Source organism: Cricetulus griseus, chromosome 4 (genome assembly GCF_003668045.3).
Source record: "Cricetulus griseus strain 17A/GY chromosome 4, alternate assembly CriGri-PICRH-1.0, whole genome shotgun sequence".
NCBI lineage: Eukaryota > Metazoa > Chordata > Mammalia > Rodentia > Cricetidae > Cricetulus > Cricetulus griseus.
In genome coordinates this window covers 45,109,798-45,126,253 of record NC_048597.1, presented here as the reverse complement: position 1 = coordinate 45,126,253, position 16,456 = coordinate 45,109,798, and the positions used below count along the sequence as shown (strand labels likewise).

At 38.6% G+C, this 16,456-nt stretch overlaps 1 protein-coding gene across 1 annotated transcript; it reads right to left on the bottom strand.

Annotated features, from left to right (window-relative positions):
• Positions 1–2,682: 2,682 nt before the first annotated feature.
• Positions 2,683–15,541, bottom strand: LOC100764624 (OX-2 membrane glycoprotein-like). Its single transcript, XM_027412591.2, has 5 exons — positions 15,514–15,541; positions 9,758–10,096; positions 8,830–9,129; positions 4,397–4,511; positions 2,683–2,806 (listed from the first exon to the last, which is right to left on the bottom strand). The coding sequence occupies exons 1-5, from the start codon at positions 15,539–15,541 to the stop codon at positions 2,683–2,685; spliced, it is 906 nt and encodes a 301-aa protein (XP_027268392.2).
• Positions 15,542–16,456: the final 915 nt, after the last annotated feature.

Below are 16,456 nucleotides of genomic sequence, written 5' to 3'. Positions count from 1 at the left end.
TCAAAGACAGAGAGGGGGAACTGAATATAGAGACAGTGGGTCTAGAAAGGTGAAAAGACTCAGGGATTAAGAACACTGGCTGCTTTTCACAAGACCTGAATTCCATTCCCAGTAAACACATAGATGCTCACAACCTTCTGTAACTACTGATACGAGGGAATAATGGTATCCTCAGTTACCAGGCACACACATGGCAAACATGAAGGCAAACAATCCATACACATAAAACAAAAATTTTAAGAAATTGAAAACAGGACATACTTCTATATTCTGCTATGTTTCTGTGATTGCTGAAGAATGGGGCGAACATTCAATAGGCAGTGCAATTGCAGATTTGCTATAGTAAAGCCATACAGCACTATCCAACTGACAGTAGCTTTTTTAATTTTAGAAGCACTTTTATTTACATATTAATCCCCCCATTCCCTTGCCCTCCCATCCTCTCATGCTCCCCACCAGCCCCCAACCTATCCCCACCCACTCCCCAAAGATAGTGAGGCCATCCACAGGACCATCAATGTCTGTCACATCATTTGCAGGAGGGTCTAGGCCCTCTTTCTTGGTCAAAAATCATTTCAGGAATTGCTCAGCATCCTTAATCATCAGGGAAATGAAACTCAAAATAACTCTGAGATACCATCTTACACCTATCAGAATTACTAACATCAAAAACAGTAATGACAGCTTATTCTGGAGAGGATGAGAAGTAAAGGGAAACTCTCCTCCACTGCTGATGGTAGTATAAACTTGTCCAGTCACTATGGAAATCATGACAGTTTCTCAGAAAATTGGGAATCAATCTACTTCAAAACCCAGCAATACCACTCTTGTGCATATACCCAAAGGATGCATAATCACAAGGAAATTTGCTCAGCTATGTTCATCACAGCATTATTTGTAATAGTGAGAACATGGAAACACCCTAGATGCCCATCAACCAAGGAGAATGTAGTGTGTTTACACAATGCAGTATTACCCACAGGAAAAAAAAACAATAACATCTTGAAATTTGCAGGCAAATTGATGGAACTAGAAAAAAAATCCTCAGTGGGGTAACCCAGATCCAGAAATACAAACATGGTATGTATTCATTCATAAATGGATATTAGATGTAAAGCAAAAGATAACCAAGCTACAATCTACAACCTCAGAGAAGCTAGGTAATAGGGGGGACCATAGGGACACGCATGGAGGGCCACAGGAAGGGAAAATAGTTAAGATCTCCTGAGTTAACTGGGAGGGGGTGGAAGGGAGGGGATGAGGGATGGAAACATGAGAGATCAAGAAGATAGAGTTGGGGAAGAGAATGAGGGGGAGAGCAATGAAAGAGATATCTTGATAGAGGGAGCCATTATGTAGTTAGGGAGAAACTTGGTGCTAGAGAAGTTCTTAGATATCCACAAGGATTACTTCTGCTAAGACTCCTAACAGTAGTGGAGAGGCTGTCAGAATGGACTTTCCCCTTTTATTGGATTAGTGACTACCCTAAACGACATTATAGAACCTGTATCCATTAACTGATGGAAACAGATGCAGTGATCTACAACCAAGCACTGGGCTGAGCTCTTGGAGTTTGATTGAAGAGGAGGAGGAACAAATGAACAAAGGGGTCAAGGGCATGATGGGAAAAACCACAGACTCGAGCTAGTGGGAGCTCATAGACTATATGGACTGACAGCTGGGGAACCTTCATGGGACCAAACTAAACCCTCTAAATGTGGGTGACAGTTATGTGCCTTGATCTGTTAGGGGAAGGAGTCCTGGCAATGGCACCAGGACCTATCTCAGAGGCATGAACTGCCTTTTTTGGTGCCACTCCCTATGGTGGGATACCTTGCTCAGCCTTCATACAGGTGGGAGGGTTTTGGTCCTGCCTCAACTTGGTATGCTAAGTTTTGTTGACTTCCCAAGGAAGGCCTTATCCCTCTGAGGATTGTATGGGGGGGGTGAGAAGGGTGGAAGGTGAGGGGTGGGAGGAAGGCAGGAAAGAGAAACTGAGGTTGGTATGTAAAATGAAAATTAAATTTTAAACAAACAACACCAAAGAAAAGTTATGTATGCATATGGAGAACAGAATCCTTGCATACTGAAGGTGAAATGTTAATTAGTATGGCCATTATGGAAAACAGTATGAAGGCTTCAAAAAGAGTTGAAAGCAAAGCTACTATCTGATCTACAGGATATACATATTAAGGGAAAAGAAATTAATATGTTGAAAGTGCTGAGGAGATGTCTGGTCTTCCATGTTCTCTTTAGCACTGTTTACAACAGATGAAAAATGAAGCAACTACCTCTGTGGAACTAATGAATAGAGAAAATGTGGTACACACATTTGCAACAAAATGAATGGAACTTAGGGCTCATCCATATTAAGTAAAAAAAAAAAATTCCAGGGACAGAAAGACAAGTACGACATGATCAAATATACATGGTACTCCATAAATATCTATAACTATTATGTACCAGTTAAATCTAATTTTAGCATCAAAATGTAAAGACATTAACAAAATCAAAACCTCACTTGAATTACTACTTCCAGAATAGAATTACACACTGAAAAAAATTTTTTCTCCATTTGTGTCTAAAATGATAATTGCTTCGAGCCAATAGGTGATCAAATTTGTAAGGTTACTTCCAAAATTTAAAGAATATAGTGACAAAAAGAAATCACATACTACAAAATTATGTCTTTGTCTGGTGATGTTGATTCACTAAGTTCTCAGTCTCTGTTGATGACGGTGTGGGCACCAGTGTTGATAAAGGGTTGGGCATCTGTGCTGATGATGGTTCAGGGGTGTTTTCTGACCTAGAGATACCATGACACTGTTACAGAAATAAACCGAATACTGACGTAACACTCCCCTTCCTGGTAGCACATTGAAAGAAAAGGGTACTAAGTAGAGTTTGATAAATTCATACACAAATTTTCTTGAGTTTGAGCAAATTACTACAACTTTTATTGTTTTACTTTAAAGTAGTGAGAGCAATAGTTCTTAATCTGTTTCCATGGACACCAGAGCCTTATATTCCAAAACTTATCATCTTATCCACAAATCCCAGATTCATACATGCAGATACTTAACTAACATATTCTCTCAAGTATAAAATAGTCATTTAAAAATGACAACGTTCAAATCAGAATTCTTAATCCTCCCTCCAAAGTTGGCTTGCTCTCTCTCTATTCCTGTATAGCTTGGTAGAAGTTGTCTTTAATGCTAAAACACTTACCTTGAGTAAGATAAGTCTTTCTTCTCACTAATTCCATCCTGAATATTACCTTAACCCCCTCCTCCTCTTTTCTACCTCTTCAGTCTAGACAGTTACCATCTGTTTTCTGTTTTATTTGACTACTGGGACAGTCTCTTCAAAATGCTCCTTCATCATTGCCTTCTAAGACTTCTCCTCAGCTGAGAGAGACTTCTAGATTATACATCAGGTGCACATGCTTCATTGGTTTATACATTTTCTTGGATTGAAATGGTGTAGAAGAAAACCCCACAGATTTTTTTTTAATTTATAGAACACAATGACAGCAAAATAAATCACATGATCCCAATTACGTTTATGGTTTCTACTGTCATGGCCTAGTATCTTATTTCCATTTATCTTTCCATCATGAATTGCTTTCCACCAGGAGAGCTGGACAAATTGGTGGGTATTTTACTATATTAATCCTATAAAGTAAGATCTCAATTTCACCTTATGCCTCAGTTGGACCTATCTCAGGCGTCCATCCTACATTTCTCCCTCGATACCGTCTGTCCTAGGTCTTATGCTGTAGTCTGAAAAACTTTATTCTCAATAAAGGTTATTTTCCCCAGTTTTTCAAGACAGGGTTTCTCTGTGTAGCCCTGGCTGTTCTGGAACTCAGTAGACCAGGCTGGCCTGGCCCTCAGAGATCTGCCTGCCTCTGCCTCCCCAGTGAGGGGATTAAAGGCATGTACCACCACTGCCCCAAGATGAATAAAGAATTTTAAAACTAGACTGGAGAGATGGCTCAGCAGTTCAGATCATTTGTTGCTTGTTCAGAGGACCCTAGTTCATTTCCCAGTACCCATATGGAGGTTTCATAAATGCCTATAACTTGAATTTTGACACCCTCTTCTGGCTTTCATAGACACCAGATGTACACAGGCAAAACACTTGTAAACATAAAATAAAAATAAACAAATGTTTTCTTTTTAAAAAATCTTATACTCAGAAATGTTTGCCAACAGTCCAGTTTTATGACCATTTGATGTCAGAAACTGCTGAGCCTATGGAAACAAGATTTTTCTTCAATATCCTCTTCATGATGAACTTTTTCAGTACTAATTGGAATTTTTTAAAAATAGTAATCCTAACTAGTGCTATTGTACCTAGTTTACCTACCACATCAAGTTATCATATAACTTACCTTTTCTTTTTTACTTTAAAATAGAGAACAGTAGCAATGATGATACATGAAATAAAAAAGAGAATAATGAATACAACTGCAGTGTTCTGCCACTCTAAAGGATGATTCTTGGTACCTGAAAAACATAAACCAGAACATATTCTTTCTCTGGATACACTATACTTATCTCTTGGGGTTCTTAATATATAATGTTTTTATTGGCTACAGATGATTGACATTGCAATTTGTTATATAAGATGCTTTCTCATTACTGTAGAAAGAAAAGGAAAACCCTAGGTAGTAGTTTCTACTTTTCCTTGAATATAATTAGGAATGTCCTACCTTAAATCTAGGCACTATGGCTTTCCTTGGACTGTATAGATGTGATTTTATCTATTTTGTAATATTCTATTTCATTGAGATACTACATATCCATTTTACCTGGGTAGAGAGATTGAATGTGAAGAATTTGACACTGACATATGAACTCTTTTCTGAAGAAAATTCCTACAAATCAAAATAACTTCACAAGGATTTCAACAGAATCAGGAATTCACAATACTAATATTTGTCATAGAACTAAGTAATGAAGAACCATCTTCTGAAATGATAAATTACTTCTTATGGAAATCTTAATTTTAGTAAATAATGAAAACTAACAATAACAGCACAGCCAACAGATTTATAGAAGATACTGTTAGTATTTAATTCCTATAACCAAATGGTTTGAATTGTTAAAATTGACCAGGAAAAGGAGTTGGCCGACTTCAGTTTCAAAAAACAAACATAACACAATCGTTTATCTTTAATACTTTTGAGACTCCTTAAAAACAGCATTAGAATATTGATATAGCCTTCAATGACAAGAAATTGTGAAGAAATAGACTTAGAAAACATTTAATGTGAGCTCTGAAGATGAAGGAAGAAGACAAATAGTGAAACAGAAGATGACTGAAGACTTTCTAGTTATTATTTCCAGATATACTTAAGAAAGACATGACTTTCTGAACCTAAGTATCGAGGAAAAGTTTTTGAAAGAATGAACACTTTTAGCCCACCAACTGCCAAGCAAGGGTGGAGAAGGGTATTCCACACCCTGCAAAACTTAAGTATTTCCTACTGATATATTCAGGAAGACTGGAAAAACCTTGGCTTCAGTTGTTTATCCATCCACTGGTTACCCCCACAGTCTCCAGTGGATAGTGATGACCCTAGTTAAACTAAGTGAGTCACAAGGTAAGATCAAATGTCATGAGCCTAGGAGAGTGAGTAGTGGGGAGAAGAAACATGGAGGTGAGATGATTGGAATGGGAGGTAGATAAGAAAGGGAAAGAGACAGAAAAGAATCAAAATGAATTATATATGTATATGTGTGTGTTTGCCAAAAATACAACTTAATTAACAAAATTGACAATTTTCATTTTAAGTTGAAAAATTAAATTTAAAAAGTGTGTTCTCAAAAGAAGGAAAAATTTCATGAGAGAACTTGGAGAAAATATTTATACAATCTCTCAGACAATATGAAGAAAAGAAAAAGTCACAGATATTAAAATGAAGTAGAACCCACCCAGATGGCTTAATATAATTTTGATGAGGTTTCTAAAAAAAATCAGTAGAATTAAAAGGAGGAAATTCTCCATGAAATAAGAAAACATTCAAAATACTGATGATTAGTGATTCTCTTTGGTTCTTGGGGTAATGTGACCAAATTATGGAAAGTTGCATCTTTCTCACTAGGCCTCTGAGTTTATAAAAACCAAATGTCAACATTATATCCTAATCTCAGAACAAAGTAGACCAGGTCTCCTTACTAAATTATATCATTATATGTTCTCATTCCATTCTCATTGCAGGAATTCTATGAAAGTTGTCAATATATAGAAACAGAAACAAGATTTAAAGCCAGAGGCTTACTGCACACTATGTCATCAAGTGAGGGCATGAAAAACTCACTAGCTTGTACTTATGCAAAATAGGGAGAGAAAACAATACACAAACCTCCCTTATTCTTTTCTTGATTTGCAACAAACTGCTTGCCCTGTCAATGTATATTTTGAAGAACGATTATATTACCTGATTTTATTTTAAAATTCATGGAGTATTATTATACTTACCTTAAACACTTACAGTATAACTAATATTAGTTGGATGGTCTATTTAATTTTCCAAGCCTTATTCTCCCTTGGAGAATAATTTGAATCCCTTTTAGGCTCTGGGAACAAGCCTCCTATAGACTCCTGAGTTTGAATGATTGAGCCAAAGGGAGTGGCACTTTTTGGAGGTGTGGCATTGTTGGAGAAAGTGTGTTACTGGTGATCTTTGAGATCTCATGTTCAAGCCAAGCCTAGTGTGGCAGTCTCTTTCTGCTGCCTCTGGATCAAGATGTGGAACTCTCATCTTCTCCAGTATTATGTCTGTCTTATCATATTTTGGCTAAAATGTGGCTGTTTCTTCCATGTCCAAAAAGTCTGCCTTAGGTTAAAGTAAAGGGTTTGGGATTAATTACATTGGCAAAAGAAATCTTAAAACAAAGACCCTAGTTACTAGTTTTTACTCTTATATAGATTACTAGTTATTGTAGTTATTGCAGTTACTAGTATTATTGCAGTTAGTAGTGTTTACTCTTATATAGATTTATAATGAAAAGAAACAAGTTGATCAAGTAAAAGTACAAAAGGTACAGTTTGAGTGGGAAAGGGCACCAGGAAGTGGAATGGAACTAAATCATATGTTCAAGGAAATAAACAGATTAAAGAAGAGCCAGTTGTTGAATGGAATAAAGAGAGTAGTGACCTCAGGGCAAGACCCTACTCACCTAAGCTTCCAACCTGTGAAAAAGAACTAAAGAAAACCTGAAGGCCAGTTATGGTGGTTCATGCCTTTAATCCTAGCATCCAGGAGGCAGAGGCTAGTGGATTTCTAAATTCAAGGCCACCCTGGTCTACATAGAAAGTTCCATGATAGCCAAGTTTAGGCAGTAAAGGAAACCATTCATAACAGCTAATGAAAATGTAATTGGGGGAACCATGTTCCTTCCCTACCAAGAAGCAGAACATGGCAGCTTCAGACACATGGTTCTGGCTTTAGACTCAAGGATAGAAGAAAAGGATTATAGAATCTCCATCCTACACTAAGAAGAGCCACTGAGGCCAGGCATTTGTCAGGGGTGTTTCTGAATGGAGGTCTAGAGAAGCCACTGTATGAAGCTGTGAATGTGAAGCCCGGATTGCCTTGGAGACCTCAAGATGTTGGAGATACCAGAGTCATGGGATACCTGCCATGGAGAGCCGTTAACAGGGAGTGGAACCAGACCAAAAGAAAGTAGTGTGTCTACACTTGCAGTCAATATTGCTGAAAGAAGTTGGAAGCTCTGAATTGGAATTGCAGAGAATTTTTAGTTGCCACATAGGTGCTAGAAATCCAGTTCCATCCTCTGGTTTTAGCCACTGAGTTGCCTTAATAGGCTTTCTGTAAGTTAAAACCACTCAATGTCAGTTATCAAGGAAATGCAAATTAAAACTACTTTGATATACCATTTCACACCAGTCAAAGAACTATTAAGAAGAAAAAGGAGGGCTGATCTCCAAAATTTACAAAGAACTCAAGAAGCTAGTCTCCAAAATACCAAACAATCCAATTAAAAAGTGGGGTACAGAACTAAATAGACAATTCTCAATAGAGGAATCTAAAATGGCTGAAAGACACATAAGAAAGTGCTCAACATCCTTAGGCATCAGGGAAATAAAATCAAAACAACTCTGTGATACCATCTTACTCCTGTCAGAATGGCTAAAATAAAAAGCACCAATGATAGTTTATGCTGGAGAGGATGTGGAGAAAGGAGAACACTCTTCCACTGCTGGTGGGAGTGCCAACTCGTACAGCCACTTTGGAAATCAGTATGGCGATTCCTCAGAAAAATGGGAATCAGTCTACCACAAGATCCAGCAGTTCCACTCTTAGGCATGTGCCCAAAAGATGCACATTCATACAACAAGGACATCTGTTCAACTATGTTAATGGCAGTATTATTTGTAATCGCTAGAACCTGGAAGCAACCTAAATGCCTCTCAACTGAAGAATGGATAGAAAACGTGGTACATTTACAAAATGGAGTACTACTCAGTGGGAAAAAAAAATGGAATCTTGAAATTCGAAGGCAAATGAATGGAACTAGAAGAAACCATTCTGAGAGAGTTAATCCAGTCACAAAAAGACAAACATGGTATGTACTCACTCATACATGGATTTTACACACAGAGCAAAGGATTACCACCCTATAATCCAACCACCAGGGAAGAAAAGCTTTTAAATTATGATTCCAGAGGAATGTCATTTATGTGGGTGCTGGGGTTCAAACTTGGGTCTACATGCTCTCATGGCAAGCATTTTACAGACCAACTATTTTCCCAGCTTCAACTGTCCCCATTGATTACACTGTCACTTCTGCTTACCTTCTTGATTTATTGGCAGAGGAACTATCTTCTCTTCATATCTTAAGGGGTGAGTCATGCACACAACTACATCATGAAGACCCAATGACCTCACAGTTTTCAAAGAGATGTTGTATATTTTAGTGATGGTCACTGTGGTATTTGGGTTCTTAGTAAATAACTCCTCTTGTGAGTACACTAGGTCTTGGGAAGGGTAAATGGAGATTCCAGGAGCAGGCTTTCCCACAGCTGAACAATGAAGGTTAAGGAGATCTTCAGAGCCAGGAACAGAATGGAGTTCAGTTATTAATTGAGATACAGCTGAGACAAAGAGAAGGAGATGAATTAAAGGTATGCCACACCAAATTCTCTGCTGTTAAAGGATATAGTGTTTTTCCAATTTTCAAGTGACACATAAATGCCAAAAACACATCCCTCTTGAATACCTCCCCTCACATGTCATAAAACTACAATACCATTTCCTCTGTTCACTGAATGCTGTCTTAAGTTCTATGCAACTATAAATTATATTCTATATACCCAACATCCACACAGCAACACAGTAAGAAACTCTGGTGTTCTCAGTAGTACTGGGACATATTGCTTACTTGAAGGCTGGGAAACTCTAGTCTTCACCTTTCCTCATTCTTCACTGCTATCTCTTTCTTTTCTCATACCTTCCCATTGCCTTAGTAGCAAAATTCTGATGCTCTTCCTGGGTTTTCCCCACTTAACAGAAACCAGTGCAATATAATATAAAGAAGTGATGTTGGGTGGGAGAAGGTCCTGTCTCAGTGTACAATTACATCTGCTGCCATTATTTTCTCCTGTCCAAATAACCTAAACTCATCAACAGTTTTACTTCATGTAACTCCCTAGACAGTGTCCTTAAATCTTATAACCCCAGGATGTCTATTCCATTACAGAACCCTAGAAAAGGGTTATATACTTAGAATGTTAAGACAGGTTTGTTCTCCATAGCTGCCATCTGGAAAAGTGTTAAACAGACACTTGTAGCAGGCTTCATCTTCGAATGTCAATTCTTGGATAGTTATGAAGGAGGCATTGGGTTCCAGGATATTGCATTGCAGCCTGTTTACATATGGTGGAAGAATGTTTTCTCCATATTTATGGCTGTAAGTGCCAATGTTTTCATGCAAGGAGCCTTGGATTTTCTGCCAGGTAACTTGCAGAACATTTGCCAGACTTGTCAAGTTGCAGAAGATGGTCACATTTCTTCCTAGGACAGCTGTCTCATAATTGTTATGTTTTATCTTCTGTGAAGACTCTGAAAATGAGGTTAATTGTTAAGGGATATATACTTCCATACTTTTGCAGAATATTCAAACAGCTCTTGTCTTCCTGATTTAGGATCACCATTTTCATTGCCTCTTCTGCTCAGTAAAAAATGAGGCATGTGTGATGACACATTTTAGATGGAGGAAGGACTGTGCATTCAAGACCAACCTATGATACATAGTTAAGACTACGTCTCAGTAAAAAGGAAAAATTCTGGAGATTCTATATATATTATTAGAGTGGTAGGATGCTTGTCTGTCACATTCAAGGCCCTGGATTGGATCCTCAGAAGTACGAGAGAGAAAGGCAGAGCCAGACAGACAGTCAGACAAACAGACACAGAGACAGAGAACAAAAGAAGAGGGAGAATTATAGCATGTTCTTCAACATTGAATATCTATTTTCTAAAATGGTTTCTGGCACATATTCTCTAATATATACATGTTAATGATAAAAATTAACAATTATAGTTAATATATAAGATAACATGTATATATACTTAACATATATATATATGAGACCAAGCCAATATCATATTACTAATGTATATATGTACACATATACCATAAAGTATATATTATTCCACACCTGACTGGATTGCTCATATACTTGCTTAAGGTGATCAACTTGTTTATCAAGAAAATAAAGGTTAAACTGAGGGCTACATATGTACCAGATGTCTACAATGAAAGGCAAACAACGTCAAGTTGTAGAATGTGCAGAAACAATACACTTCACATACACTGCTGAAGGAAGTGGAAATTCTGTTTGATCCTTAGTGAAAACCCTTTGAGTTACCTTATTGATGAACATAAACATTCCCTACAAGAAGTAAGTCTACTCATACCATTAATCTCACAGAAGTGCAAGCATGTATTCTCCAAGAACATGAATAAGGATATTCATATGAATATTATTTGTCATGTTCTCTTCTCCTCCTCCTCCTCCTCCTCCTCCTCCTCCTCCTCTTCCTCCTCCTCCTCCTCCTTCATCTGAGACAGGGTTTCTCTATGTAACAGCCCTACCTATACTGGAACTCACTTTGTAGACCAAACTGGCCTTGAACTCACAGAGATCTGCCTGGTTCTGCCTCCCAAGTACTGGAATTAAAGGTGTGTGTTACTACCACCTGGCTATTTGTCATGATAAAACCAAATTGCAAATTAAGAATTTATTTTGTAACACATTGCATTGAATAGACCCATACTTATGGGCATAAGGACCAGACACATTGGACTCAGGAGGTTTTTTTTTAAGGGATATGAAGTTAGACTGACAAAGTGAAGGCAAATCTGAAAGCAGTTTAAGGAATGGGGGCAAAATATGTTCAAAATACATTATATAAAATCCTCAAATAATTAATAAAAGAATAGGATGCATAAAAATTATAGTACTACACAAAGAAACTCATTCAAAAATGAGATTTAATACACTATGTTTCCTCTAAAATCATGGATAAATAAATCCTATCAATATATTAAAGAACCAGAAACAAATAAATAGATTCTAAGTAGCCATGTATTATTCTTAAAGTTATCAACAGATAAAATAAGCCCACATTGTAAGAGGTTAAGATAAGGAGAGGATGGGAGTTTGAGTAAGAATGGTCTCTATAGGCTGATATATTTGAGTGTTTGGTACTCAAGGAGTCAAACAACTTGAGGGGAATTAGTGGTGTGGCCTTCAGGAGTAGGTGTGGTTTTGTTTCAGGAAGTATGTCACTGAAAGTGCTCTTTGAACTATAAAAAGTGCAAACCGGACCCAGTGTCTGTCTCTTCCTGCTGCCTGTGGATCTGGATGTACAAGTCTCAGCTACCATGTCTGTTTAAATGCTGCTATTCTCCCTGCCATGAGGATTATGTACTAAACCTCTGAAACTGTAAACAGGCCACGCGTTGGTGGCGCATGCCTTTAATCCCAGCACTAGGGAGGCAGAGTCAGAGGCAGGCAGATCTCTGTGAGTTCGAGGCCAGCCTGGTCTCCAGAGCGAGTGCCAGGATAGGCTCCAAAGCTACACAGAGAAACCCTGTCTCAAAAAAGAAAAAGAAAAAAGAAAGAAAGAAAGAAACTGTAAACAAGACCCAATTAAATGCTTTCTTTTATAAGAATTGTCTTGGTCATAGTGTCTCTTCATAATGATAGAACAGTGACCAAGACAGAGGTGGGAACCAGGGATCAGGGACCAGGATATTCAGGATAATTGCTGTGACAGAACTGACTATTCTTCTTGTAGGCATAATGTAGAATTTGGGACTTTGGACTAGAAAAAACAGCTGAATGTTTTAAACATGGCTTAATGAGCCATAGTAGTAGCAATGCTGTAGTGCTTAGAGCAATGTAGATTATGATGATTTGGCTGAAAGGTTTTAGAGTAGAATAATATTAGGAAGTGACCTAATGACTCTACTTGTGATATTTTGGCAAAGAATGTGGCTGTTTTTTGCCCTTGTCCTAAAAATTTGACATAGGCTAATTTGAAGATTTTAGGAATAATGGCACTGGCAGAGGAGATTTCAAGAGAGAGACTACTATTGACTCTGTTATATGGTTCTTAGTAATCACACCCATGCAGATCTCTAATGAAAAGGAGAAGGCTGAGCAAGGAAAAGGGCAAAATGCACAGTTTAAGGAGAAAAGGACCAGCATGGATTGTAAGGAAGTTATGGTTGGTAATCAAGATAAAAGTTTTCAAGAAAAGCCTGATGCTAAATGGATTAAAGGGAGCAGAGACCAGAGGGCAAGACCCCATGCAGCTAAGCTTCCAAATTGTGAGAAAGAATTACAGAAAAGTTTAAACAGTGATGGATATTGACAATAAAAGGCTGGTGGAAATACATTTGAACAAGTGGCCCAAGTTCCAGCCCCAACAAGCAGTGGAACTTGGCAGATTTGGCCACATGGTTCTGGCTTTAGAGATAAGAATACAAGAAAGGGACTATAAAATTTCCATCTGCAGGTAAGTAAAGATGCTGAGGTCAGGCATGTGTCAGCAGTGTCCCTGCATGGAGGCTCAGAAAGACCATTGAATGAAGCAATGAAGGTGAAGCTTGGATTTTGTTGGAGAACTGAAGATGCTGGAGATCAAAGAACCATAGGATACCTGCCAGGGAAATCTGCAGAGTATGTGTGGATCCAGTTCAAGAGAGAGGAGTGTTTCAGTCAACAAAGCTGAAATAAGTGGTAGATCTGAAGGGCTCTTTGAGCTGAGACATGGAGTTGCAGTCATTGGAATTTCCCTACTAGTTTTGTTCTTGTTTCGGTTCAATATTTTTTCACTATGCACCCTTTCCTCCCTTTTGGAATGGTAATGCATATCCTGTGCCATTGCATATTGAAAGTGTTAGCATTCATGCATTATGTTGTCATGTCCCTTGGGGACCTGGCATATTGCTCATTCCTACAACACATGTGCTAGGTTCCCTCATAAAAGGCAGGTCCTTCCCACCTCCTGTCTCTCTTCCACACTTCCACAGCTCCTGTCTCCAGAGGCTGGTCTCTCTCTCCCTTTCCATTCCTCTCCCCCAGTAAAATCCTCCACCTAAGATCTGTCACATGGCTTCTTACCTGCCATTTTAACACTATAAAGGAAGTATGTGATCTGTTTTTTAATTTGACTTTACAGGGGAATACAGTGAAGAGTCTTTGAACTGTTAAACAGTGTTGAGACTGCTATGGATTATAGAACATTTTGAATTTAGAGTGAATGCATTTTTTGCATAATTATATGTCTGCAAGTCTATGGGTTCCAGAAAGTGAAATGTGGTGGTTTGAATAAGAATAGTCCTTATAGAAAATGGGAATCAGTCTACCACAAGATCCAGCAATTCCACTCTTAGGCATATACCCAAAAGATGCACATTCATATAACAAGGACATCTGTTCAATGATGTTCATAGCAGCATTATTTGTAATAGCCAGAACCTGGAAGCAACCTAAATGCCCCTCAACTAAAGAATGGGTAGAGAAAATGTGATACTGAAAGATTTTAGTTTGCTGAGAGCAAAAGTTTTGTAAGATTTTAGTTCACAGAGAGAACCCAGGCCTTGGCCCATTACAAGGAAGTTGGCCCCAACCCCGGAACATAGTTGCAGAGGGGGAGGAATGAATCGCCAAGGGGTCGGTACCAGGCTGGTGAAACCCACAGAAACAGCTGGCCTGAACAAGGGGGAGCACATCGACCCCAGATGCTGTCTGGGAGGCCAGCACAGGACTGAATCAGACCTCTGAACATGGATGTCAATGAGGAGGCCTCTGCACTCTAGGAGGCCCCTGGTGGTGGATTAGTATTTTTCCCTGGTGTAAGAAGGGACTTTTAGAGACCATCCCACGTGAAGGGATGCTCTCTCTCGGCCTGGACACATGGGGGAGGGCCTAGGCCCAGCCCAGGATGATGTGGTGGACTTTGCAGAGCCCCTGTGGAGGGCCCGCCCTACCCTGCCTGGGGAGTGGAGGGTGGATGGAGTGGAGGGGTAGGTCGGGTGGGATAGGAGGGGGTGTCGGTGAGGGAAGGGAGAGGGAGAAGGGAGAAGGGATTGACATGTGAAACAAGCTTGTTCTGAATTTGAACTAATAAAAAAAAAAAGAAATCCATAAAGCAAATTACATATAGGCTTGCCCACATAATAAAAAAGTCTTAATGACCAAGATTAGCGTCACAACAAGCGAATCTCAACAATAAAAGGTATGTATGTGTGGCGTCTGCACCACAACTAAGTCTAATGGAACCTCCACTTTTGGCATCTGCACCATGACTAAGTCTGAGTATGGAGCAAAAGCCTGGAGATTTAATTTAAAAATGAGCACTAAGAGAATGAGTGTGTGTCTACATTTTTTGTAGGGGAGGAACAGCCTTATATACAGACTTATGGCACAGTGGGAAAAACCCCAAGTGTAAGAACTCATGTTTTTGATGGCAGCATGGCAAGACCCAGGCTGTAATCTAGGACTAGAAACAGGATGCATCTGTGGTTATAAACTCACAGAGACCCTGTGTGGGCTGGGGCCCAACATCTCTCCAAACATGTGTGCTATAGACTGTGAACACAGGACATTATTCAAAGAAACAGACATATGTTGTGAAGTGATCCTTTGCCACTAGCTAGCTCTGCTATCTTTATAGTTACATAAGACAGATATGCAGGAAACTGTGTAGTTTGAGCAAGTTTCACATACCTCAGAAGCAGTCGACTTTGCCTTCATTCCCACCTTTCTCCCATTTGTATAGTCACTGTTTCAAGTGTGCTCACATTAAATGATTCGATATCTGGGTGATTACATTGGTGTATGAATAATACACAGAACCTAGCATGCATTCATTTTTACCTACCGGAGTAAAAAGTAAACAGCCTGTGACATGGTGTTAGTCATTGACTTCCAGCTAATGATATATAAAATAAATAGGATTACCTGATTCTTGAGTGCAGATATGAAGCATTAGGAGACGGAGAAGGCAAAGGAGTGGGAAGTTCATTGTATCTGTGGCCAAAAGTCTTCACTGTCAAAATCTCTTATTTTCTAGCTGAACTTTCAAATGAGACTGAAATTCACTTCCCCTGTTAAAAAGCTTTGCACATGAAACCTTGTCTGGGAAACAAAGCTTTGCATACAAAAGGATCAAACATATTATTCAGGAGTCATGAGGTTTGTGTGTGTGGGGGGGGGGGCGGGGCTGGTTTCCTGTAATGAGTCTAGGTGGAGGGAGGAACTGATCTCCAGAGGCAGGAATGAAGTGGATCCTTATTTTCATAACAGATGGTTGTGATAAGTATATTTATGCCTCATCATAAAATAGGAAACAGGGCTTTTTATTATTAAAAGGTGAAGTCAAGGACAGATTGGCCTTAACTGACTTATTTGCACCATCTATCTAACTGAATATAGCTAGATAAGGATATAGATACAGATAGAAATACAGATATAGATACAGCTATAAATGATGTATATAATGATATAGATATAGAAACATACAGATATAGGTTATATAGATATTGATGATGTAGATACATATAGCTATATGTCACATAAATTGTATATATGTGTATATACATATACACAAAATATCTCCTACTACCCAGATGCCTGAACAGAAATTGTCTATAGGGAGGCGTTTATTATTATCCTACTGGGAAAGGCCAGAAATATTTTTTCCAAGATAGTGTTCTTGGGAGTTCTTAGGCTATCAGTTTGCCTGTCTTTGTGGGTATAGAGACATTTTTTCTAAATATCAACCTGTTCTTTGTAGCTATCTCATGATTTATACATGGGCTCTAGAAAAAGCACACACACACACACACAACAAAAAAAAAAAAAAAAAAAAAAAAAAAAAAACTAAATTGGGTGGAGACCCACT